Genomic DNA, 20,607 nt, shown 5'->3' on the forward strand with positions numbered 1-20,607 from the left:
CCTGCCCCTAAGTAGACTGTTTCACTCTGGTGTCAAATCATTGATAGCAACAGAAACTCTACTACCAGCCATTGTGTGACATAAGACAAAATCTTGCAAATAGTCATTCAAAAGCATAACATACCATGCCAGCACCAATGCTAAAGAAAGCCATGCCTCTTTCACACATGCAGAACACAGATCCTCACCCAGTATAGAATAAGTAACTACAAACTAAAATAGAAATAAAAATTAAACTAAACCCTAAGAAGCCAGACTTTGCATACAGTACAACATTAGAGAAAGTGAAAATGTAATGCATGTCCTATGTACTTTGCAAAATATAAAGATAGCAGATGTAAATTCCAAAAACTGACATAATCCAATCACTACATTATAAATACAACTAAAACAAAAATGGAAAACATGATACAATTTTATTGGACTAAATATATTTTTCAATTAGCTTTCAAAGGCCAAAGTTCCCTTCCTCAGGTCAGGACAATTTACTGCTGTTATGGTATCCTGTTCCGACCTGAAAAAGGTGAAGTTAATCAAAAAGATATTAAAATTAGTCCAATAAGAATAACACCTTATTTCCATTTTCTATTTTTATATAACACAGTTACCACACTACTTTTATCTTAAACAGAAAATAAAATTATTTTTTGCTCCTTTGCTTTTTTTCTAATTGTGGTCCCAGTCTCTGGTTTCTGTTTTCCTTGTTTTCTCTTAACTCAGGGGTGTCCAATGTCGGTCCTCGAGGGCCGCAGTCCAGTCGGGTTTTCAGGATTTCCCCAATGAATATGCATTGAAAGCAGTGCATGCACATAGATCTCATGCATATTCATTGGGGAAATCCTGAAAACCCGACTGGACTGCGGCCCTCGAGGACCGACATTGGACACCCCTGTCTTAACTCTTACCAGGATTTCCTGTTATTTTTCTCTTGTCCTTTCACTGTGCAGCAGTGTTGAGCAGCTACATGGCCTGCTACCAAAAGATGTGCAGCAATGTAGCTTAGAGGGAACATTATTATTCCTTTTTACTTTTTATCTAATCAACTTTCTATCTCCTCTCATCATCTAGCTTTCATATTTCCCATCCTCTTATTCCCTTTTAGCTGTTTCCCATTACATTTCTACCCTTTCTACTCATTATTCTGCTCTCATGCATCTCTTTGACAACTCTCCCACATGGATTCACCATTTCTAGCGTCTCCCCTCCTTGCTGCTTTCTCCACCCTTGTAACCCAGTATTTCCTTAATTTCTTTCTCTATCCCTCCCACAAGTCCAACATCTCTCCTTCCTGCCTTTCTACTCCCTCCTCCTAAGTCTGACATCTCTCTTCCTCTCTGCTTCTGGCCCTGAGTCCATCCCCCCTCCACCTTTTGCTGTCCTTCCTCTGCTCTCCCTGAGTTGTCCATCTTTCCCTCCCCCTTCTGCCCCCTCCCTTAAATCTTTCCCTTTTCTCATTTTGCCCTCTCCAAGTCCATCTCTCCCCTCTGCCATCTCTCCCTGACCCCTTTCGATCTCCTCTGTCTTCCATGTCCATCTCTTCCTCTCCTGCTTCCTCTATCCTCCTCCAAGTCCATCTCTCCCTGTCCTCTTTCTAACTTCTCTGGCCTCCACCAAATCCATCTCACCCTTTCAAATCTGAAATCCCTCTTTCCCTTACCTCATTGCCCCCAAGTCTCACATCTCTCCCTCCTTCCCTCACTGAGTCCAACATCTCTCCCTTCTCCTACTCCCTCCCCCTAGTCCGATATCTCTCTCTCTCTGCTTTCTATCCCTCCAACATGTCAAAGAAGGGACATTATTTCTAGGCAGCACTCGAGACCGGCATCTTGCTGTTGGCAGCCATTTCCCGTCCCTGGCATCTACTCCTTTTATTCCCCCCCCCCTTTACTACATGTATCTACCTTAAATTTGTTGTATAAGTTGCCAGGCAGCAGCAGCGACTCACAGTGCTGGCTTGCCACCAGCCCTGGTGGCTTCTCTCCACTGCAGCCCACCCTCTCAGACAACTTCCTGTTTCCACTGTGGAGAGAAGGTGCTGAGACAGGCAGCAGGACAGTACTGAGTCGCTGCCACCACCCAGCAAATTTTACATATTTAAGGTAGACACACGCCGGGGGGGGGGGGGGTGGAGAAATAAAAGGAGTAGATGCTGGGGAAGGGATATGGCAGAGAGAGCTGACCAGTAGCAGCAAGATGCCGTTCCCAAAAGTCTCATGCAATTATATATGAACAAACTTGCATGTTGTATGTTCAGTTGAACAAACTATATTTGCATTCATCAATTAGGTTGCCACCTGAGGCTGCCGCTGCCTCAGTTAGCCTCATTATGGGGGCCAGACATCGGGACCCCTGAAGCTGTGGGGCCCAAGGCAGCTGCCCTGTTTGCCGTTCCCTAACGCCAGCCCTGAACCTAGACGCCTAAATTCACAAAGTAGGCGTCTAGGTTATAAAACACATACCTTCACACATACTTCAGCCATGTACATCTATGCTATACCCAGACAAGCATAAATACACATAGCTGCATTTTAGCCAGGATTCTGACAGGTTTTGTGGTGATATTTTATAAAGACACATAGGGGCCAATTTGTCTTTTTATAGCCACAGTACAATTACCTATTTGGCTCCCATCCTAAGCTACCTGTTATAATATCAGCCTGCACCCATGTACCCCAGACAATTTTATATGAGCCTACTTGAACATATAAAGAACCATAGGAACCTAAGAATCGCCGCTGCTGGGTCAGACCAGTGGTCCATCGTGCCCAGCAGTCCGCACATGCGGTGGACCTTGGTTTAAAGACCAGTGCCCTAACCGAGCCTAGCTTTACCTGGGTACTTTCTGGTTCAGCAGGAACTTGTCTAACTTTATCTTGAATTCTTGGAGGGTGTTTTCTCCTATAACAGCCTCCAAAAGAGCATTCCATTTTTCCACCACTCTCTGGGTGAAGAAGAACTTCCTTATGTTTGTACGGAATCTATCCCCTCTCATTCTCTCTTCCTTAGAGAGGGTGAACAACCTGTCTCTATCAACTATTCCCTTCATTATCTTGAATGTTTCGATCATGTCCCCTCTTAGTCTCCGCTTTTCAAGGGAGAAGAAGCCCAGTTTCTCTAATCTCTCACTGTATGGCAGCTCCTCCAGCCCTTTAACCATTTTAGTCGCTCTTCTCTGGACCCTTTCGAGTAGTACCATGTTCTTCTTCATGTACGGCGACCACTGCTGGATGCAGTATTCCAGGTGGGGGCGTACCATGGCCAGATTCAGTAAAGGTGCTCAAATTTAGGAGCTAGGAAAAACCCATGCGAGGAGAGTGTGATGTAGTGGTTAGAGCTACAGCCTCAGCACCCTGAGGTTGTGGGTTCAAACTCCACATTGCTCCTTGTGACCCTGGGCAAGTCACTTAATCCTCCACTGCCAGGACAGATATGGAAAATGCTTGAGAACCTGATTTGTAACCTGTTCTGAGCTCCTTTGAGAGGACGGGCTAAAAAATATCAAATAAATAATTAAATGTACTATTTTATAAAGGCATTCTGGGCTGAGCATTCTTTATAAACTAGCATTTAGCGCAGATTCCCTAGCATTTAGCGCAGAGGCCTAACTTTGGGCCTGCTGAAGCCTGGTGTAAATCCTGGCGTGCAAACTGTGTATATAACCCTGCTATTCTACTACTGATACTTATAATTTCTATATCGCTGTCAGACATATGCAATACTGTACATTAAACATGTATGTAAGAGACAATCCTTGCTCAATAGAGCTTACAATCTAGTCAAAATAGAAAAACAGAACAAATAGGGGTTAGGGGATTTCTCACAGAGGGGAATGATAAAACAGACATAGTGAATATTCTATAATGTTGTGCCTAAATTTTGGAAACACCCCTGACCTACCTTGGCCCCTCCCATGGCCAAGCCCCTTTTGGGCAGTATTACAGAATAAAGTGCTGTTAGATGTGTGCGCAAATCCATTTTAGTGCCAATTAATATCAATAATTTATTCTTTTGGAGACCTTTATAGAATATGGGGGAAAATATTGCTTTATGTGCCCTAGTCCCTTCAAAATACCGCCTATGTTGCACTATGGAACAACTATCCAAAAACTTGATATTCAAAATGATATTCTATCTATAAATGCAAAAATACTGTCTTAACATTTGTCTTTTCCTTTTTACATCAAATTATGTATAAACACTGGTAAAAAAATAAAAAGGAAGTGCTGAGCAGTGTGCTAATGAATGTAATTTTGTTGTTTGTATGACTGTACATGTTTCAAGTTTAATAAAAATTTGATTTGATCACAAAATCTTAGTTAAATGCGATTTACAAGTACTAGTAAAGTTGGGGTTAAAAAGAAAAAACATATTGCTCAAACCAGACACTTAAGACTACTGTGGACCAGACAAACACAAGAAGGAAAAAATTAAAAAAGGATTAAATACAATTTATAAATCAAATCAAAAAAGGGCAAGGTATGAAACAAAAGGATGGGGGAAAGGTTACCCACTCAATTTTTGCTTAACCTCCTACTATTACTCGAACGAGCATCCTGAAAATATAAAGTATGCATAACTCAGTTAAAAGCATTTTTAAAAATTTTGATGGCAATGAGAAATTAAAGCTTTCAACACATGCATATAGAATTTTCCACAAACATTGCCAAAATACAGAGATTAGATACATTTCTATTAATTTGCATTTAAGAAATATATATCCCTCCACCTCTTTGAATAAAATATAGAGAACAGCGAGCTACTTCACAGATGCTTCCAAGAGCATCTTAAATTTCTCTAGGTCACACCCATTTATGACAAAGGCTTTGGTCTGCTTTTTCAAGTAATCAATTGTGTCTAGCACCATCATCCCTCGGGTAAACTTTCCATCAGTTTCCACTGTCACTGGACATTCGATATATGATGTGATTGAACTCTCATCTATGGCAGCTGCCACTGCAAAGGAGTCACAGGGCACATATCCAGGTTCACCAATCAGCTCTTTCACCTCTTTATTATATCGGGAGAACTGCAAACTATAAGCAGAAGTTTTCTTTACGAAGTCAGCTTTCTCTGTGCCCTTGTTAACCCACTGGTCGTACCACTCCTGCGGGTACAAAATAAAAGAATATTAAAACAGGAACTAATTAGATTTCTTATTTTTAAAAATTTTTCGTGGTCCATGTGTTTGCAATCTCCATGGTCATAGGAATTTTATAGATTTTTTTTAAATGTAGAGGATAATTTTAGCCATACCAAAAGAGAAAAATTTTCCAGTGTAATAATACTAATATACTCCACATTCATAAGGAGAAATGAGATACGCGATCCTCAGAGGGTCAAATTGCCCATAGATTCAAATGGGTGAAAACCCATAGAATCCGATCTTCATGGGATCCAAATGTATCGTGTTTAATATATTTTTTCTTTTTCTTTTTCTTTACTTAGCTTATATTTAGCCTATAACAGGGAGGCGCTCCCTGTTATAGGCTAAATATAAGCTAAGTAAAGAGTATTTATTCATGATTCATTATTGGATAAAAGAAAAAGAAAAAATATATTAAACACGATACATTTGGATCCCATGAAGATCGGATTCTATGGGTTTTCACCCATTTGAATCTATGGGCAATTTGACCCTCTGAGGATCGCATATCTCATTTCTCCTTATGAATGTGGAGTATATTAGTATTATTACACTGGAAAATTTTTCTCTTTTGGTATGGTTAATATATTAATTCCAGTTTTTGTATAGCCATTTATTTGAGGATAATTTTAGAACAGGGAACCTATTTTATGCAGACTATCAGCACAGAAGTAATCAGTAATATTAACCATATTTCATTCCTCTACTATGTATATCAGACTTTCAGATGTGCCATGCAAACATCAAACTTTCTGTATTGCACTAAATGCACTCAGGTCTTCATCGGTCCAAAATATTTTTTAGTTTTTCAGGTTTCTAATTTCTATAAATATATAAATCTTTTAAATCTTCTTTCAATTTGACTTAAGCAGTAATTATAAGATTCATCATTCAGGAAGCATCAAAGGGAACCATTATCCAACATAAACTTATTTTTCACCCACAGGCTGCATCAAAGAGGAGTTCCCTAAATTGTAAATAAAGGATACATAATAAAAGATGGTTTTAAATTATAGCCGCAATACAAAACAAATATAGAAAACACCACCATACAGCTATAGAGAAAGAATAGCCACTCCAGATATCAAAAGTTCTCAAAAAAGTAGAGAAAAAGACCTCTGAACACTTACCCCCTCTTCTACAAAGCTATGTGGTAACGGCCCCAAAGCTCCTAGAGATTTAAAGGGCTTCGGGGCTGTTGCTGCTTAATCCAACAGTCCTGTTTAGGGGATATAGCATAATCACAGGTCTCAGAAAAAAACTCCACTTATAAAACATATATTCTTATCAGAGTAGCAATAGACTTATCTTCATAGCTGTATCCTGGGAACTCTTGAAATAATCCAATCTAGACCGGTTTCAAAATGGCATTTCCTGACCTAGTTCCAAATATTCTAGTCCAAGAGAACTTAGTAAAATATAATAAATATACTGTATATGTGCTCAGTGACGTGAACAAATCTGAAAGCCACTGGAAGGCTAGTAGAAGTTCAACTCATGACATCATTGCACATGCCCTCCCTACCTCCATCAAAAAGATGTATCTTGATCAAAGTGTATAAAAAAATAAAAGTCTACGATGTTAAACAAATTACTTATCTCAATCTTTGCTTATATTTTCTCTTTTATATTTACTTTTTGGATAGTTTTAAATATAACAGGTAAGAAAAGTCCCAAGCCTGATCGCGGTCCTGTTTCGCAGAAGCTATTTCAAGGGCAAGGCACAATCCTTCATCCAGTCAAAAACAAGTAATAGGATCTTATGTGTGATGTGATATGGAAAGCCAGTGTGCTGATTTAAGCAAGGGGATGACATTGTCATATTTGCGGTGGACAGTGATTAGTTTTATGGCAGTGTTTTGAATGATCTGAAGTAGACAGTTGCATGGAGACAGAAATCAAACCCATCCCTGCTGGAATCAAATCTATCCCCACCCATCCCCATAAGTAATTTCTTCCATCCCCATCTATTTCAAAAGTAGTTATGATTTCATTTAATTATGCTACTGGTAGAGACCAATTAAAAATAAGCAAACACACATTAGTAATTTGAAAATATTAAATGGGAAGAATACATACTTTGTAAATAGGTCTCTGACAAGAGCCTCTAATGTAAGTACAAAATATAAATTAGCTGATGAGGACCCTCAGGTTATGTCAGCTGAAGACTTCCTCTGAAGGTGGCCCCAAATCCCTTTTACCAAGCTTGGCAGGCAGCAGCACCGTTCCTAAGCCACAGATGCTGGCACTTCAGTGGCTCAAGGATGCTACCAGCGACTGCTACATTTGATAGAAGGGAATTCCGGCCACCTGTGGAAGAGGTCCTCAGTTGGAGGTTCTTGGGGATCCCCAGCAGCTACAGTAAATACAGGAGAAATAAAAACAGAAATGCATTTCCTTTTCTGCTATATACATTGCCTAAAGCTACCGTATTTCAGTCAATAAATTCCTTTTTTTTTTTTACCTTTGTTGTCTGGAGATTTATTTTTCCATCAAGTTAGTTCCAGTTTCTCTTTTTTCTTCTTTCTTGTCTTCTGCAAATTCTTCTTCAAGCAGTTGCTGTCCCCATTGGTTCCTCCTACTGTGGTCCAGTATTTCTCCCTAATTTCCTTCCCTTCCACTATACAGCATCCTCATTCTCTTCTGCCCCACTCCTACACAGCATTACTTCCTCTCTCCTCCACCACTATGTGCAATGTCTCCCTCTCTCTCTCACTGTCCACCATCTGTCTCCCTCTCATTCCCTCCCTTGCAAAGGGAATGGGAAAAGAGAGAGAGAGAGAGGGAGCGGGATCCAGGGTGCATCTCTCTCACCCCCTCCACAGTCACATCCCTCACTCTCATCCCCTGGCCCTTGGGCAGTATCTTTGCCCCTTCCCACCAGCTCCATGCCCAACATTTCTCCTTCTATCACCCCTCTCCAGCTCCATGCTGCGCTTCTCCCTCCATTCCCTCTACCACCATTCCTCCTTTTTGTATCCTATCTTTTCTTTCTATTCAAACTACAGTACTTTATTTTGAGGACTATTTCTTTAATGTTCTTTAATGTTTTTATAGACTGTGTACTGTACAGGATCCAAGTTACAAACAAATTCAACTTAAGAATGGTCGAACGCCGAACCCAACGAGATCCGGTGAGAGCCTCGGCGCAAGGTGGGGGCGTTTCGGAAAGCCCTTCCACCTATTTTGAAGCGGTCAGCTTCTCTCCGGAGGAACGAGACACGCCGGCGCAGCCACTCCCTCAACTGTGTTTGCAGGGTGAGGAGAGTGAAGAGAGCGTGGCGGTAACTTCCGGGAGCTGTGAGGAGGAGGAAAATGAAGAACTGGCAGCCCAGAGAATGTCTACAGCATTTCCAACGCAGGAGGTCTTGGGGAAAATGGAGAAACGGCAAGAATCACCATTACCTTCTCAAACAGGTACTGAGCAACTTAAAGATTTGGATATTAAATGTTTCCTAGCTCCTCTAGAAAAGCCTTCAGTGGTGGATTTAAACTCAATTTGGGAGGCAATCTCAACATTACAGATTTCCCTGGGAAATCAATTGCAAACTCTGTCTACTCATTCTGCAGGGATACTTTCTGAGGCTTTAAAATTGCAAAAAAAAGTGGGCAAATTGGAGGAAAAATCATTAGAACATGAAAGAAAATTGGAAGTTATGGTGAACATTGAGAAAAAATCACTTGAGCAGGAAAAAAAGTTGGAAATATTGGGAGCACAAAATCAGCTCCTTATGAGGGATAATGATAATATCAATTTCAAGAAGGAGGTTCTTGAAAATGTAGTACGGAGACAAAATTTGAGACTGATTAATTTTCCAAAGTTAATATCCACTACAGCTCTTGATATGTTTAAACGGTATCTTTCGGAGATTCTAAAAGTCCCACAGAGTTCCTTTCCACCAATTTCAAAAATATACTATATTCCCTTGGGAAAGAAGAAGACTCCGGAGGACAAGCAAGAACCAGTAATAGATGTATTGGACTTAACAAACTTATTAGAGAAGTCAGAATCAGAGGAATTAATGGTTGCCACACTTTTTGTACAATTAGCATTAGATTCAGATAGAGAATGGCTTTTGAAGTTGTTTTTTAAATATAAAGATGTTTTGTTTTTGAATCAAAAAATAAGAATGTATCCAGATGTTTCTAGGATAACTCAAAAAGGAAACAGTTTTTGCTCTTGAGACCACAGGTGTTAAAAATTGGAGCTACATTTATTTTGAGATACCCCTGTAAATGCTTAGTTAATTATAGGGGAGCTAAATATATCTTTTTTGAATCTGCACAGTTATCGAGGTTTATATTAGATAAGGAGGTGATGTGTGCAAGTACCCTTATTTGTAACCAAGAAAATGTTCCAAGTTAGTTAATTGGGTCCACTTCAGTCAGCCTAAATTTCTTATGATTTGCTGGATTAATTAATTAGTCTCCGATTTGTGATACTTCTCCCTCATTATTTGTGGACTAATTAACAGTAGAAAGAATGTTAAAATTTTCCTTATATTCTTTTATGTTATGTACTGTAAGGTGGATACTGTTTTATTCATCATAATTTAATACTCAATAAAGATAAAATTTAAACTCAATAAAGATAAAATTAAAAAAAATAAATAAATAAAAAACAGTCTTAACCCGGGAACTGCCTGTACACCACATCTAGCGCACTCCCTCTATCCAATTCTCTGTTCACACAGTCAGTGGCATAGTAAGGAGAGGGTGGGCAGTCCACTCTGGGCGCCGTCTTAGTGGGGGCACCAGCACCCATCCTTCTTTCTGCCCTGCCCCCACTACCATACCCCTTCCCTTGTACCTCTTTAATGTTTGCAGCATGAACGGCAACCCAAACCTTCTGCTTGTGCCAGTGTAGGCTCTTCCTCTGACATCACTTTCTGGACCCACGCCTAGAAAGTGACATCAGAGGAAGAGCCGACGCTGGCGTGAGCAGCAGGTTTGGGTTGCTGCTCGCACCGGGAACATTAAAGAGGTATGGGGGAAGGGGCGTGCTTGGCAGGAGGGGGTGGTGAAGGAGTGGGGGGAGAGATGCCACCACCCGGGCATCTCTCACCCTCACTATGCAACCGCACCCAGTCAAAGAAATTATAGACACTAATGGACTTGCTGCTCAATTATTATATGCCACACTCAAATTGGGTGTTGCCCAAATTTGCATTCGCAATTTTATGCCATTTATAGAATTTCTTTGTAAATGTATAGCATAAATATTCATAGCTAAATGTCAGCAGATAAAATCCTGCAAGGTCCGTCCAGTATGCTATACAATGTAGTCACTATACAGTATATATAGCTAAATAATTTAGGATGGCCTTTTTGCTGACCCTTGACTTGCATTTTGTGTCCATACAGAACATCCTTCATTTGTCAAGGACCATGCTAATGATCATGACATGGAGATTGAAGATAAGACAGTGAGACGATTATGAATAAGAGCTATTCTAGGGCTGAACCTCCAGCTACTGTCTGAGTGAGGAGGAGAATATTTTTTGGTAATTTTGTCTTGATATGAAAATGGGATCAAGACTCTTTTGCTGAAGTAAGATATTAGACTGGGTTTGCAGCCACTAAAATCTGGGGGAGGAGGTAGGTATGTAGTATGCTTATATTTTTAACCCCATATATGCCTGTAGAAGACAGATATTCTACTGGAAAGTATGAGGTTAAATAAGATATATTGTAGGTTGTGAGCCAGTGTTCCCGCTAAGCTGCGCTGGCCTGCGCTCGCGCACAAAATATTACATCGCAGCGCACAAGTTTCTCTTCACAGCGCACACACGCGTCGCAAAGGTAAGGGGAGGTAAGGTAAGGGGACGCATTGGGGGGATTGCACTTCCCCACAATTGCCATGCTTCGGTTCCTCTTCTTCCTTCCTTCCTCCCCCCCCGCGGGACCCTGCGGCACCATCAACTCTTACTCCCTCTAATGTCGGCCCTGCAGCTCCAGACTTCCTCGCACCTTCTCCCCTCCCCCTTTGGATCGCTATTATTTTAAATGTTATAGCCGCGGAGCTGTATCCATCAGTGGAGATGTCTAACCTCGGCCTGCCCCGGAACTCTTACTGCAACAGTGACTTCCTGTTCCTGCCTAGACGGGCGGCTGCTGCAGTAAGAGTTCCGGGGCAGGCCGAGGTTAGACATCTCCACTGATGGATACAGCTCCGCGGCTATAACAGCTCCTGCAGCTCTGCACTTCCCCACAATTGCCATGCTTCGGTTCCTCTTCTTCCTTCCTTCCTCCCCCCCCCCCCCCGCGGGACCCTGCGGCACCATCAACTCTTATTCCCTCTAATGTCGGCCCTGCAGCTCCAGACTTCCTCGCACCTTCTCCCCTTCCCCCTTTGGATCGCTATTATTTTAAATGTTATAGCCGCGGAGCTGTATCCATCAGTGGAGATGTCTAACCTCGGCCTGCCCCGGAACTCTTACTGCAGCAGCCGCCCGTCTAGGCAGGAACAGGAAGTCACTGTTGCAGTAAGAGTTCCGGGGCAGGCCGAGGTTAGACATCTCCACTGATGGATACAGCTCCGCGGCTATAACATTTAAAATAATAGCGATCCAAAGGGGGAGGGGAGAAGGTGCGAGGAAGTCTGGAGCTGCAGGGCCGACATGAGAGGGAGGAAGAGTTGATGGTGCCGCAGGGTCCCGCGGGGGGGGGGGGGGGGGGGGGAAGGAAGGAAGAAGAGGAACCGAAGCATGGCAATTGTGGGGAAGTGCAGAGCTGCAGGGAAGAGTGTTGCGGTACCCAGCTGGAGGGAGAAGGAAGATGAGGGAGGGAATTAAAGGAGATGCCAGGGCTTGGAGCGTAGGAGGAAGGTATGCCAGTCTAAGGGAAAAGGAAGGGGGAGATGTGAGAGCATGGAGGGGGAGCGAAAGATGGAAGAAAAGGAAAGGAGAGAGATGCCAGAGAATCAGGGAAGGGGAGATACCAGACTATGAGGAGAGGTGTGGGAGAGGGAAGGCGAGGAGAGAGATGCCAGACCAATGGGGTGAAAGGAGAGATGGAAGGGGGAGGCATACAGTTTCTGGAAGGGGCATAGAAGGAGAGAAGATGCCATATAGGGGAAGAGAGACGGCAGACAGTGGATGGAAGGAAGAGAGTTACAAGAAGATGAGGAAAGGAGAAACCACAGAAGACAAAGGTAGAAAAAAATTTCTATTTATTTATTGCTTTAGGAGACATGTGTCACTGTTTCTGTGAAGCATTGTATGCAGAGTCCAGCTTCTTGCTGGTTCAATTTAACCTTTGTCTATGTATTTTTATTTTATCCCCCCTTTTACAAAACTGTGAAGCGTTTTTAGCACCAGCCTTGGTGGTAGCAGCTCTGATGCTCAGAATTTTATGAGCATCAGAGCTGTTACCTCCGTAGCTAAAATCCACACTACAGTTTTGTAAAAGAGGGAGGGGTTAGTTTGTGATTACATATTCCTTACTAGGCGAAGGTGTTTTCTGTGTTCTGTGTGTTTTCTGTTAGGATTGACGGTGTAGGATTGATCTGTGCTGGTCTGGCTTGTTTAGTTTTACAATGGGTGTATTGATGTACTGCTCACTGCAATATGTAAGATGCTGCCTTTTCCTAGGTACTCATGTGTGACGTGTGGTTTGTTACTAAAAATCATGTTTTTCTTACAGATGGGGGGGGTGCCAAAAAATGATGGGCCCCGGATGTTACATATGCTAGGTACGCCACTGTATGTAAAGATACCAGAAAGCTGGCGTAGCAAAAACTTCTAAGTTTTGAGAATTTAACCCTCCCACAATCTCACGGGCACTCGTTTCAAGTTTATTGAGATTTTGATTTAAACGCAATATCAAATATTTTCAATGCGTATAACAAAAATAAATTTGGGGAAATAAATAAAACCATTTGAACCAGTGTTCCCGCTAAGCTGCGCTGGCGCACAAAATATTACATCGCAGCGCACACGTTTCTCGTCACAGCGCACAATCGGAAGAGGCGTACGGCAGATGGCAGGGCGGCGAGAGGAGAATCGGGCGAGTTGGCTCATAACTTGCTGGCGCCCGATATTTTTGGCTCACGGTGAAAAAAGTTTGCTCACAACACCCGCCCGCTTAGAGGGAACACTGGTTGTGACTCTTTCATTTGGGCAACCACACAAAATTACACATAAATACCATCTCAGAAGTAGCAGATACAGGGAAGGTAGGATATGCTGTAAAGTATTAGAAGAGAGGATCTACAGATAATGTACAATCCGATCTGTGAATAATCTGTTTTGGTTGGTCCAATAAAAGATAAATCAGTCTCCTATGCATGCAGTCCTTCATGGAATTATAACAACAAATATTTATTTTCTCGTTTATAAAATCATGTGCATTATTTTAAAGGTGGTAAGTTAAACTTACCCAGGGCAACTTAAATAGGCATGTATATTCCCAGGTAGCAATGTAAGTGGGACACTGAAAGCTGTTCAGAACAATGTACGCGCCTTCTGGATCAGCTACAAAGTTGAACTCTCCACAAGCTGTCGTGTTTCCTCTTGCTGGAGAAATGGAAAATATTTTTAACATGATCATAAATGGAAATAAACATACTGTAATGTATCGGCTGCTAATTACAAGCATTTGGTTTAAAAATGCTGCACTGAACACCACATACATTTTAACCAGGTAATTCAATGTCTGGTCAAAATTTATCCATCTAAGAGGAGGAGGGGGCAGGAACATCTGGAGAACAGAGCCAGAATTTATCCAGACAATGAAGATATGCAGTGGCTATCTGGATAACTTTATCCATTTACTGAGATTGCACAAATCACAGTTCTTCCTTGAATGGATAATTTGTCCATTTAAGTTTTGCATTCCACATTCAGTGATTCTACCTAAATAAATACAGCTACTGAATACCTGGCATAAAGAAAAGCACATAAGTCATCCACTTTATGTGGAAGTCAGGCAGCTGAATACTGCATCCAGTGTGAATAAAACAAGTCAAAAGTAAATTGATGGGGTGGTTTTATAAATTACAGAGGCATTAAAAGTGTTTATGATATGGACATTAGGTATGTGATTTTTATAGCCATATTATTCATACTGTACCTGAATGTACACTGCTTTGAAAGCTTTCAGGCTTGCAGGTGGTATTTAAGAAAATTAAAACAAAAAAAAAAAGGCAAATTAACCTTTTAAGTGCCAAAATGTTTGGCACCAATAGGACCAAAGGAATGTTGTAGATTTCTTGTAATAATATTTTTCACACCACAGTTTTCCATTAGTCCTCTTTACTCAGGCAAATCATGCTTCATGGTTTGTTTGGTTTTTCTTGTACATCCTTGGTTTTCATTGTTGCAAAACTCTTGTGGCTACCATCTAATGTTTAGCCAATAGCTCTCCTTACTTGGTGACTAGGGGGGTAATTCTATTAGGACCCAACAAGTGTTGAGCAACAAGGTGGCATGTTAATGTCATTTGTGTGTGTAAGTGCAGAAAACAGGGATCATGCTTTGTTGGTGGATACTTTGGGCTAGATTCACTAACCTTCCTGATTCACTCCGATCCGAGGCAGGCCGATTGATTCACAATGGGTCTATATTCAAATGGGGGTGATCAGAGAAACGCCCCCCACCGACCACACAGATCGCTTGAGAGCGATCCTGATGCATGCGTAGTCCATCTTCTTTGCCTGTAGACGGTCTGCGCATGCATTTGCTGTCCGTGCTTGCTTTTTTATTTTTTGTACTTTCAAATGGCTCTTTAAAACTTTGGTAGACGTTATGCTGGAAGATAAAGCTCTTCTGAGGGATTTTTTTTTATTTTTTACTCACCAGCCCATGGTTTTAACCCGCAGGTTAAAAAGCAGGTTAAAACCACGGGCTCGTGATGCAGGGAAGGGCGGCAGTGCAGGAGAGTTGGGGCTGGAAAGCAGGAGAGTCGGGCCAGCCAAAAAATCAGTTAGCAAAATCACTCGCGAAAATCAGCATAAGCACAAATGACAGCATTTTTGAGAGGCTTTTTTCAGCAGGGCGGCAAGCAGGAGAGCCGGGCCAGAGAGTCGGGGCTGGAAAGCAGGAGAGTTGGGGCAGAGAGTCGGGGCTGGAAAGCAGGAGAGTTGGGGCAGAGAGCAGGGTTTTTCCACAAGCGACTGGTCCTCAGCAGTCGCTTGTCTTTGGATCGGCCAGCCCATTCGGTGTGCCTGAAAATGTTTAGTGAATCGCTGCCATTTTCCTCATTTGCATGCGCAAATCAGAAACGGATTGGGAGGAAGGTTAGTGAATCGGGTTGGGGGTCGCTAAGTGGTCCGGACTTGATCGACGGGCTTAGTGAATCTAGCCCTTTGCCAGTAAGCATGCGCATGGGCTGAGTTTGAGTGGAGCATACATGTACACCTGTAAATTATACAATCTGGTAGAAACCAATACAAAAGAATGCAGAAAAATACTGTAATCTGGGCCATATTCTATGTATGACACCTAAAAAGTTGGCTTTCAAAAGGATGGCACTTAGCACGATTCTATAAAATGCCTCCAAAGTTAGGCAGAGTTTATAGAATTACACGTAGTAGCTGTGCACAACCATTTATACCAATTAAAACCAGGTCTAAATAACTGCACCTAAGTGAGGACTGGACCTGGTAAGTTTGCTGGAGAGGATTTGAGTGCCTTTTTGCAGGGTTCTGTTATTTTTCAAAGCGTCTGGCCTGTCTGAAAAATAAAAATGCTGAGAACTAATGGGGTTTCCACTTCTGGTAGAGCAGTGCTGGGCATCCCCTGCCAGCCACGTTTTTGGGTTGTCCACAATGAATATGCATAAGAGAGATCTTTATACAATACCTCTGCATACCATCTCGTGCATCCTGGAAACCTGACTCGCTGGATGTGCCCCAAAGCACTGGGTTGAGAAGCACTGCAGTATTATCATCACACACAAAATATATCTGCTTTAAACAAAGTATCCGACAGTTGAAGCAGTGTGTGTTGTTTCTGAGTTGATCATAATTTTAATATGTTTGGCCAGTTGTAAGGGGGTAGCTTCATTGTTGGGTAATATGGAGTTTGATACAGAACTGGAGCTTCAAGGTTTACATTGAGATTGTGTTGTGACTAATCCTGTAGAGATTCCAAACTTCACATCCACATAGAAGAATTTGTTGAATCCGTTATAATGATTGTTTTATTGGGTGGTTTAAACGGGCTGGAGGGGGAAGGGTTTTATGTATAGAAGAATTCTAATTTAAAAGTGGAGATAGGAAAAGGTTATACAGTGGAACCTTGGTTTACGAGCATAATTCGTTCCAGAAGCATGCTCGTAAACCAATTTACTCATATATCAAAGCGAGTTTCCCCATAGGAAGTAAGGGAAACTCGCTTGATTCAGTCTACCTCCCATCCCCCTCCCCCCCGGCCACCGGCGCTGATCCACCCCACCATATCCCCAAAAGACCCCCCCCCCCAAGGCCACTGGTGCACTACCACATCTCCCACACACACACAAATCGGCATGGCCCCCCCTGCCCGCAAACGCTGCCCCCCGCGTGAACTGGCATCCCCCGCACGACTAAACTGAAAGCTTACCCCCCCCCCCCCAATTTGGCACCGGCACGCAGCACCAACCCACAGGAGGTGCCGGTGCCCAAAGATCCCTGGAGAGAACGAGAGCCAGAAGGCCTTGAGCATGCACAGGTGCTCAAGGCCCAGTCGGAGGAGAGGCACGATCTTCAGGCACTGGCACCTCCTGTGGGTTGGTGCTGCGTGCCGGTGCCACATTGGGGGGTAAGCTTTCAGTTTGGGCAGGGGATGACAATTCACACGGGGGGGGGGGGGCATTCACAAGGGGGGGTGATGCCGGTTCGCGGATGGGGGACTCGCAAATCGAGTCAATACTCGGTTTGCGAGTCACAATTTGTGAGAATGTTTTGCTCGTCTTGCAAAACACTCACATACCGTAAACACTCGTAAACCGAGGTTTGACTGTATATGGAATGTCACTTTGATGTACCCCCTCTGTTGCGACACCAAATATTTCTATCTAGCGATGCCACTGGCCCCCACCCATGGATATTTAGATTCTACAAGAAAGGGATGAAGAAAAGGACGCAGAGGTGAGGCTTAGAGGGCCATTTTCAATAGGACGTCTATGTCCGACTTTGGACATCTCCCGCTAGATGTCCAAAAGTCGAGGAGGATAAATATCCATTTTCAAAATCGCTATACATCTTTTTTTTTTTTTTTTTTTTTTTTAATAAACCTACTTAGACATCTTGGCCATCAGGACATCCAACTTTAGGATGTCTAACTCAAACCCATGCCTTTTGGATGTAGGAGGGGGCCACCATTTATACTACACTGGCCACACAGACATGCCAATAGAGCAATGGGACATCTTAGAGGGCACTGCTGTGAACTTCACATAAAGGGTGTCAGATACACATTTCACCATAACCCCCTAATGTGTGGTGAGCCCTCCAAAACTTTCCCAAAACCCACGTCTAACACCCCAATAATCCTTATAGCTCCAGGTGGCACCTATATGGCAGTATAGTAGGATTTTGGTAGGCTCACACTTCAGATAAGAGCGACCATAAAATTGGAAACTATCACCTTTTGGTGGAGACGCTCTAGATCTGAGGCTATTTCCCCACCTAGTGAAAAATAAAGATAAAAAGATATTTGGGAGGGTCTTATGAGAATTTTTCAATGGAAATAATAAATAGTTTATAGTGTTTAATCCATTGTGAACGAAAGTAGTGTCACTACACCACCCACTTAAGACACCTGGTTGCCGCTCTACTAAGCTTTCCCATACTAGGTGCTGCTGTTCTAGAGACAAGTATGTACTGTTTTATTCAGATCTTTCTGATGTGGAAGGGAGTCAGTGACCAATGGCAGAAAGTGTGTGTGTGTGTGGGGGGGGGGGCATTACTTAATCTCTATGGTGATCATTTGGTCATTTTGGATTCCTTTTGGCACTTAGATGCCTTTAAAACAGATCTAGCTCTGGACATCTAAATTCCAATCTGAACATCTTAGAAAATGTTCAGTTATCTCTACAAGATGTCCAAGTGGTAAGTGTGCCCAAAGTCAACCCATAACACGCCTCCAAACATGCTCCCTTGAAGTTTGGATGCACGGTAGCTAAGAAGACTAGCAAGATATCTAGAAAGTCGGTTTTGAAAATTTGGCACTTGGATGTCTTGGTGATTGGATGTCTTTCTTCTTTGAAAATGAACCCCTTAGCCTGTGGTTAGATCCCCTCTAAGCCCTCGCCTCAGCCTATGCCCATTTACTCCCCTCCCAAATACAGATTATTATTTTATGAGAAAAGTAGTAACAAAACCACAGGTCTAAAGTCCAAATAACGATACAACAATGAAATGAGAATTTGTAATGTTTTGTGATTAATGTCTCCATGTCATTAGGGATAAGACCAGCCCCAGTGCATAGGTGCACCTAAGGGTCTAATCTCTGTAAGAAAGGCAGCTTGGGAGAACCAGAACTGGCTTATCCTAAGCGAGAGGATGTGGAGCCCTTAATCAGGATTTGTAACATTATAGAATATTTGGACCTTTAGAGCTCTGGTTTTGTTATTGTTCTTATGACGTCACAATCTGTAGTGAAGCCCTTTTTTATCTCAGCAGACAGAAGCTTCTAAAGTGGCAAAAAGGAAGCCTCACTATAAAACCAGCTACTAGGAAGGGGACAGGGGAGGCCCAAAGTCAGGCTTCTGACTGTAGCATAGTATCTGATGGTAGATAAAGACCAGCATGGCCTATCTAGTCTTCTCAGTAAGGTAGCTAGAAATGTACTTGTGTCTTTCTTTGGAGATTGCCTCCCCTCCACTACCTCATCTTTACTTACGGTTTAACTGTTGCACCATGCAGGTTAACCTCCTTTTTTGTTTGAAAGACATTGAAGTTTTTCTTTTTTGCAGAAAAGCTTTATAAGATTTCCACCAGTAGTATAGCCAAAAAGGCATGGGGGAGGGAGGAGGCAACAATACCTCAAATGGCAAGGATCCCCAATGCCTGCCGACTGAAGGAATGCAGAGCCTATCTGCTTCCCTCTCTCAGAAATAGATAGTAGTCAGCAATAGCTTGGCATTGGCACCACAAGAATGAGTAGCTCTGATGCAAGAACTGAGCATGCTCATGGTGCTGCATTGGCAGCCCAAGTTGGGGCCACTAACTGGCATGCCTCAGAAAAACAAGGAGGACCTTATTTCTTTTATGTTTTTGTTGTATTTCTATATATTACCTTGAAAAAAGGACCAACACAACTATCACACCATTTCACTCTATGTGTGGAATGCTTTGATGAGGAATTAGGTGTAATCTAATATTTCATGGAAAGAACAGCCATTCATTCGTGAAATTCTCATGTTTCCTATTCCTGGGAACAAGTGATGTGTTGGAGGAGTTGCTTCTGTTGGTTCTCATGAAACTAGTTAAATCAAGTTTCAAGTTTATTAGGTATTTATATATCGCTTATCAAGGTTTATCTAAGCGGTTTTTACAATCAGGTACTCAAGTATTTTCCTTATCTGTCCTGGTGGGCTCACAATCTATCTAGCGTATTTCGGGCTACGGAGGACTGAGTGACTTGCCCAAGGTCAAAAGGAGCAGCGTGGGGTTTGAACCCACAACCCCAGGGTGCCGAGGCTGTAGATCCAACCACTGTGCCACACACTCCTCCAATCATTGTATAAAACAGCATCTTGACTCCTGGCTACAATTTGCTATTTTATCTCAAAGATTTAGAACCTCATATCTACAGTACATTATGGTTAGTTTCTCAACCATAAAAATATATGTATATTAACAATAGTTATGTGGATATCTGATTAACTAACCCTTCTATTACATGGTCACATTGATAGAGCCTGGAGAGGTTTCATTTGTAATCATGTGCATACGTTTGCTCTGTAATTGTTCACAGCCATCATTCTGCCTCATGTGTTCATTCATTTAGTATCTTTTTGTTAATGTTCCTACATATTATTGGACCTGGTTGTAGACTGAATAAACACATATTTTAAGAAAGTGTCTCATCAAATGCAGCAGAGCTGACCTAGGATAAAATGATGGCAGCACGTCAGTGACTAGAAAGTAATGTCTTTGCACTGTTTTTGAATGATTATGAGGGAGGAGTAGCTCAACAGTGCAGTGGGCCGAGATCCTGGGAAACTAGGTTCAATTTCCACTGCAGCTCCCCATGACCCCAGACAAATCGCCTGGCCCTCTATTGCTCCAGGTATAAGAACATAGATTATGAGTTCACTAGGGACAGAAAAAATACCAAAATACTGTGTACATCTAGTAGTGCTATAGAAATGATTAGTAGCAATAATAAATCAGTATCTGTGAGATATTATACACTCCAGATGTTCTGATAACAAAACCAGGCAGATGCAAATTCTACGTCAGCTAGAGAAGGACATCTATATTTGACATCCCACTTTGAGTCAACAGTAGGGCATATGAATAGGAAAGAGTTCTC

General features: G+C 42.2%; 1 protein-coding gene across 6 annotated transcripts in view; it reads right to left on the bottom strand.

The window, feature by feature from the left end:
* Positions 1–3,167: 3,167 nt before the first annotated feature.
* LOC117353588 (pyrimidine-specific ribonucleoside hydrolase RihA-like) overlaps positions 3,168–20,607 on the bottom strand; it is an 88,762-nt gene continuing 71,322 nt past the window's right edge. For 5 of the 6 annotated variants that reach the window (XM_033929714.1, XM_033929710.1, XM_033929711.1 and 2 more), the window contains 2 exons: positions 13,523–13,659; positions 4,757–5,104 (listed from right to left, as the gene is read on the bottom strand). In XM_033929714.1, coding sequence (XP_033785605.1) covers positions 4,757–5,104; positions 13,523–13,659 — 485 coding nt within the window. Of the gene's footprint in view, positions 5,105–13,522; positions 13,660–20,607 lie in introns of all 6 variants that reach the window. The other variant, XM_033929709.1, reaches the window with a different exon arrangement.

This window comes from Geotrypetes seraphini, chromosome 2 (assembly GCF_902459505.1).
Source record: "Geotrypetes seraphini chromosome 2, aGeoSer1.1, whole genome shotgun sequence".
NCBI lineage: Eukaryota > Metazoa > Chordata > Amphibia > Gymnophiona > Dermophiidae > Geotrypetes > Geotrypetes seraphini.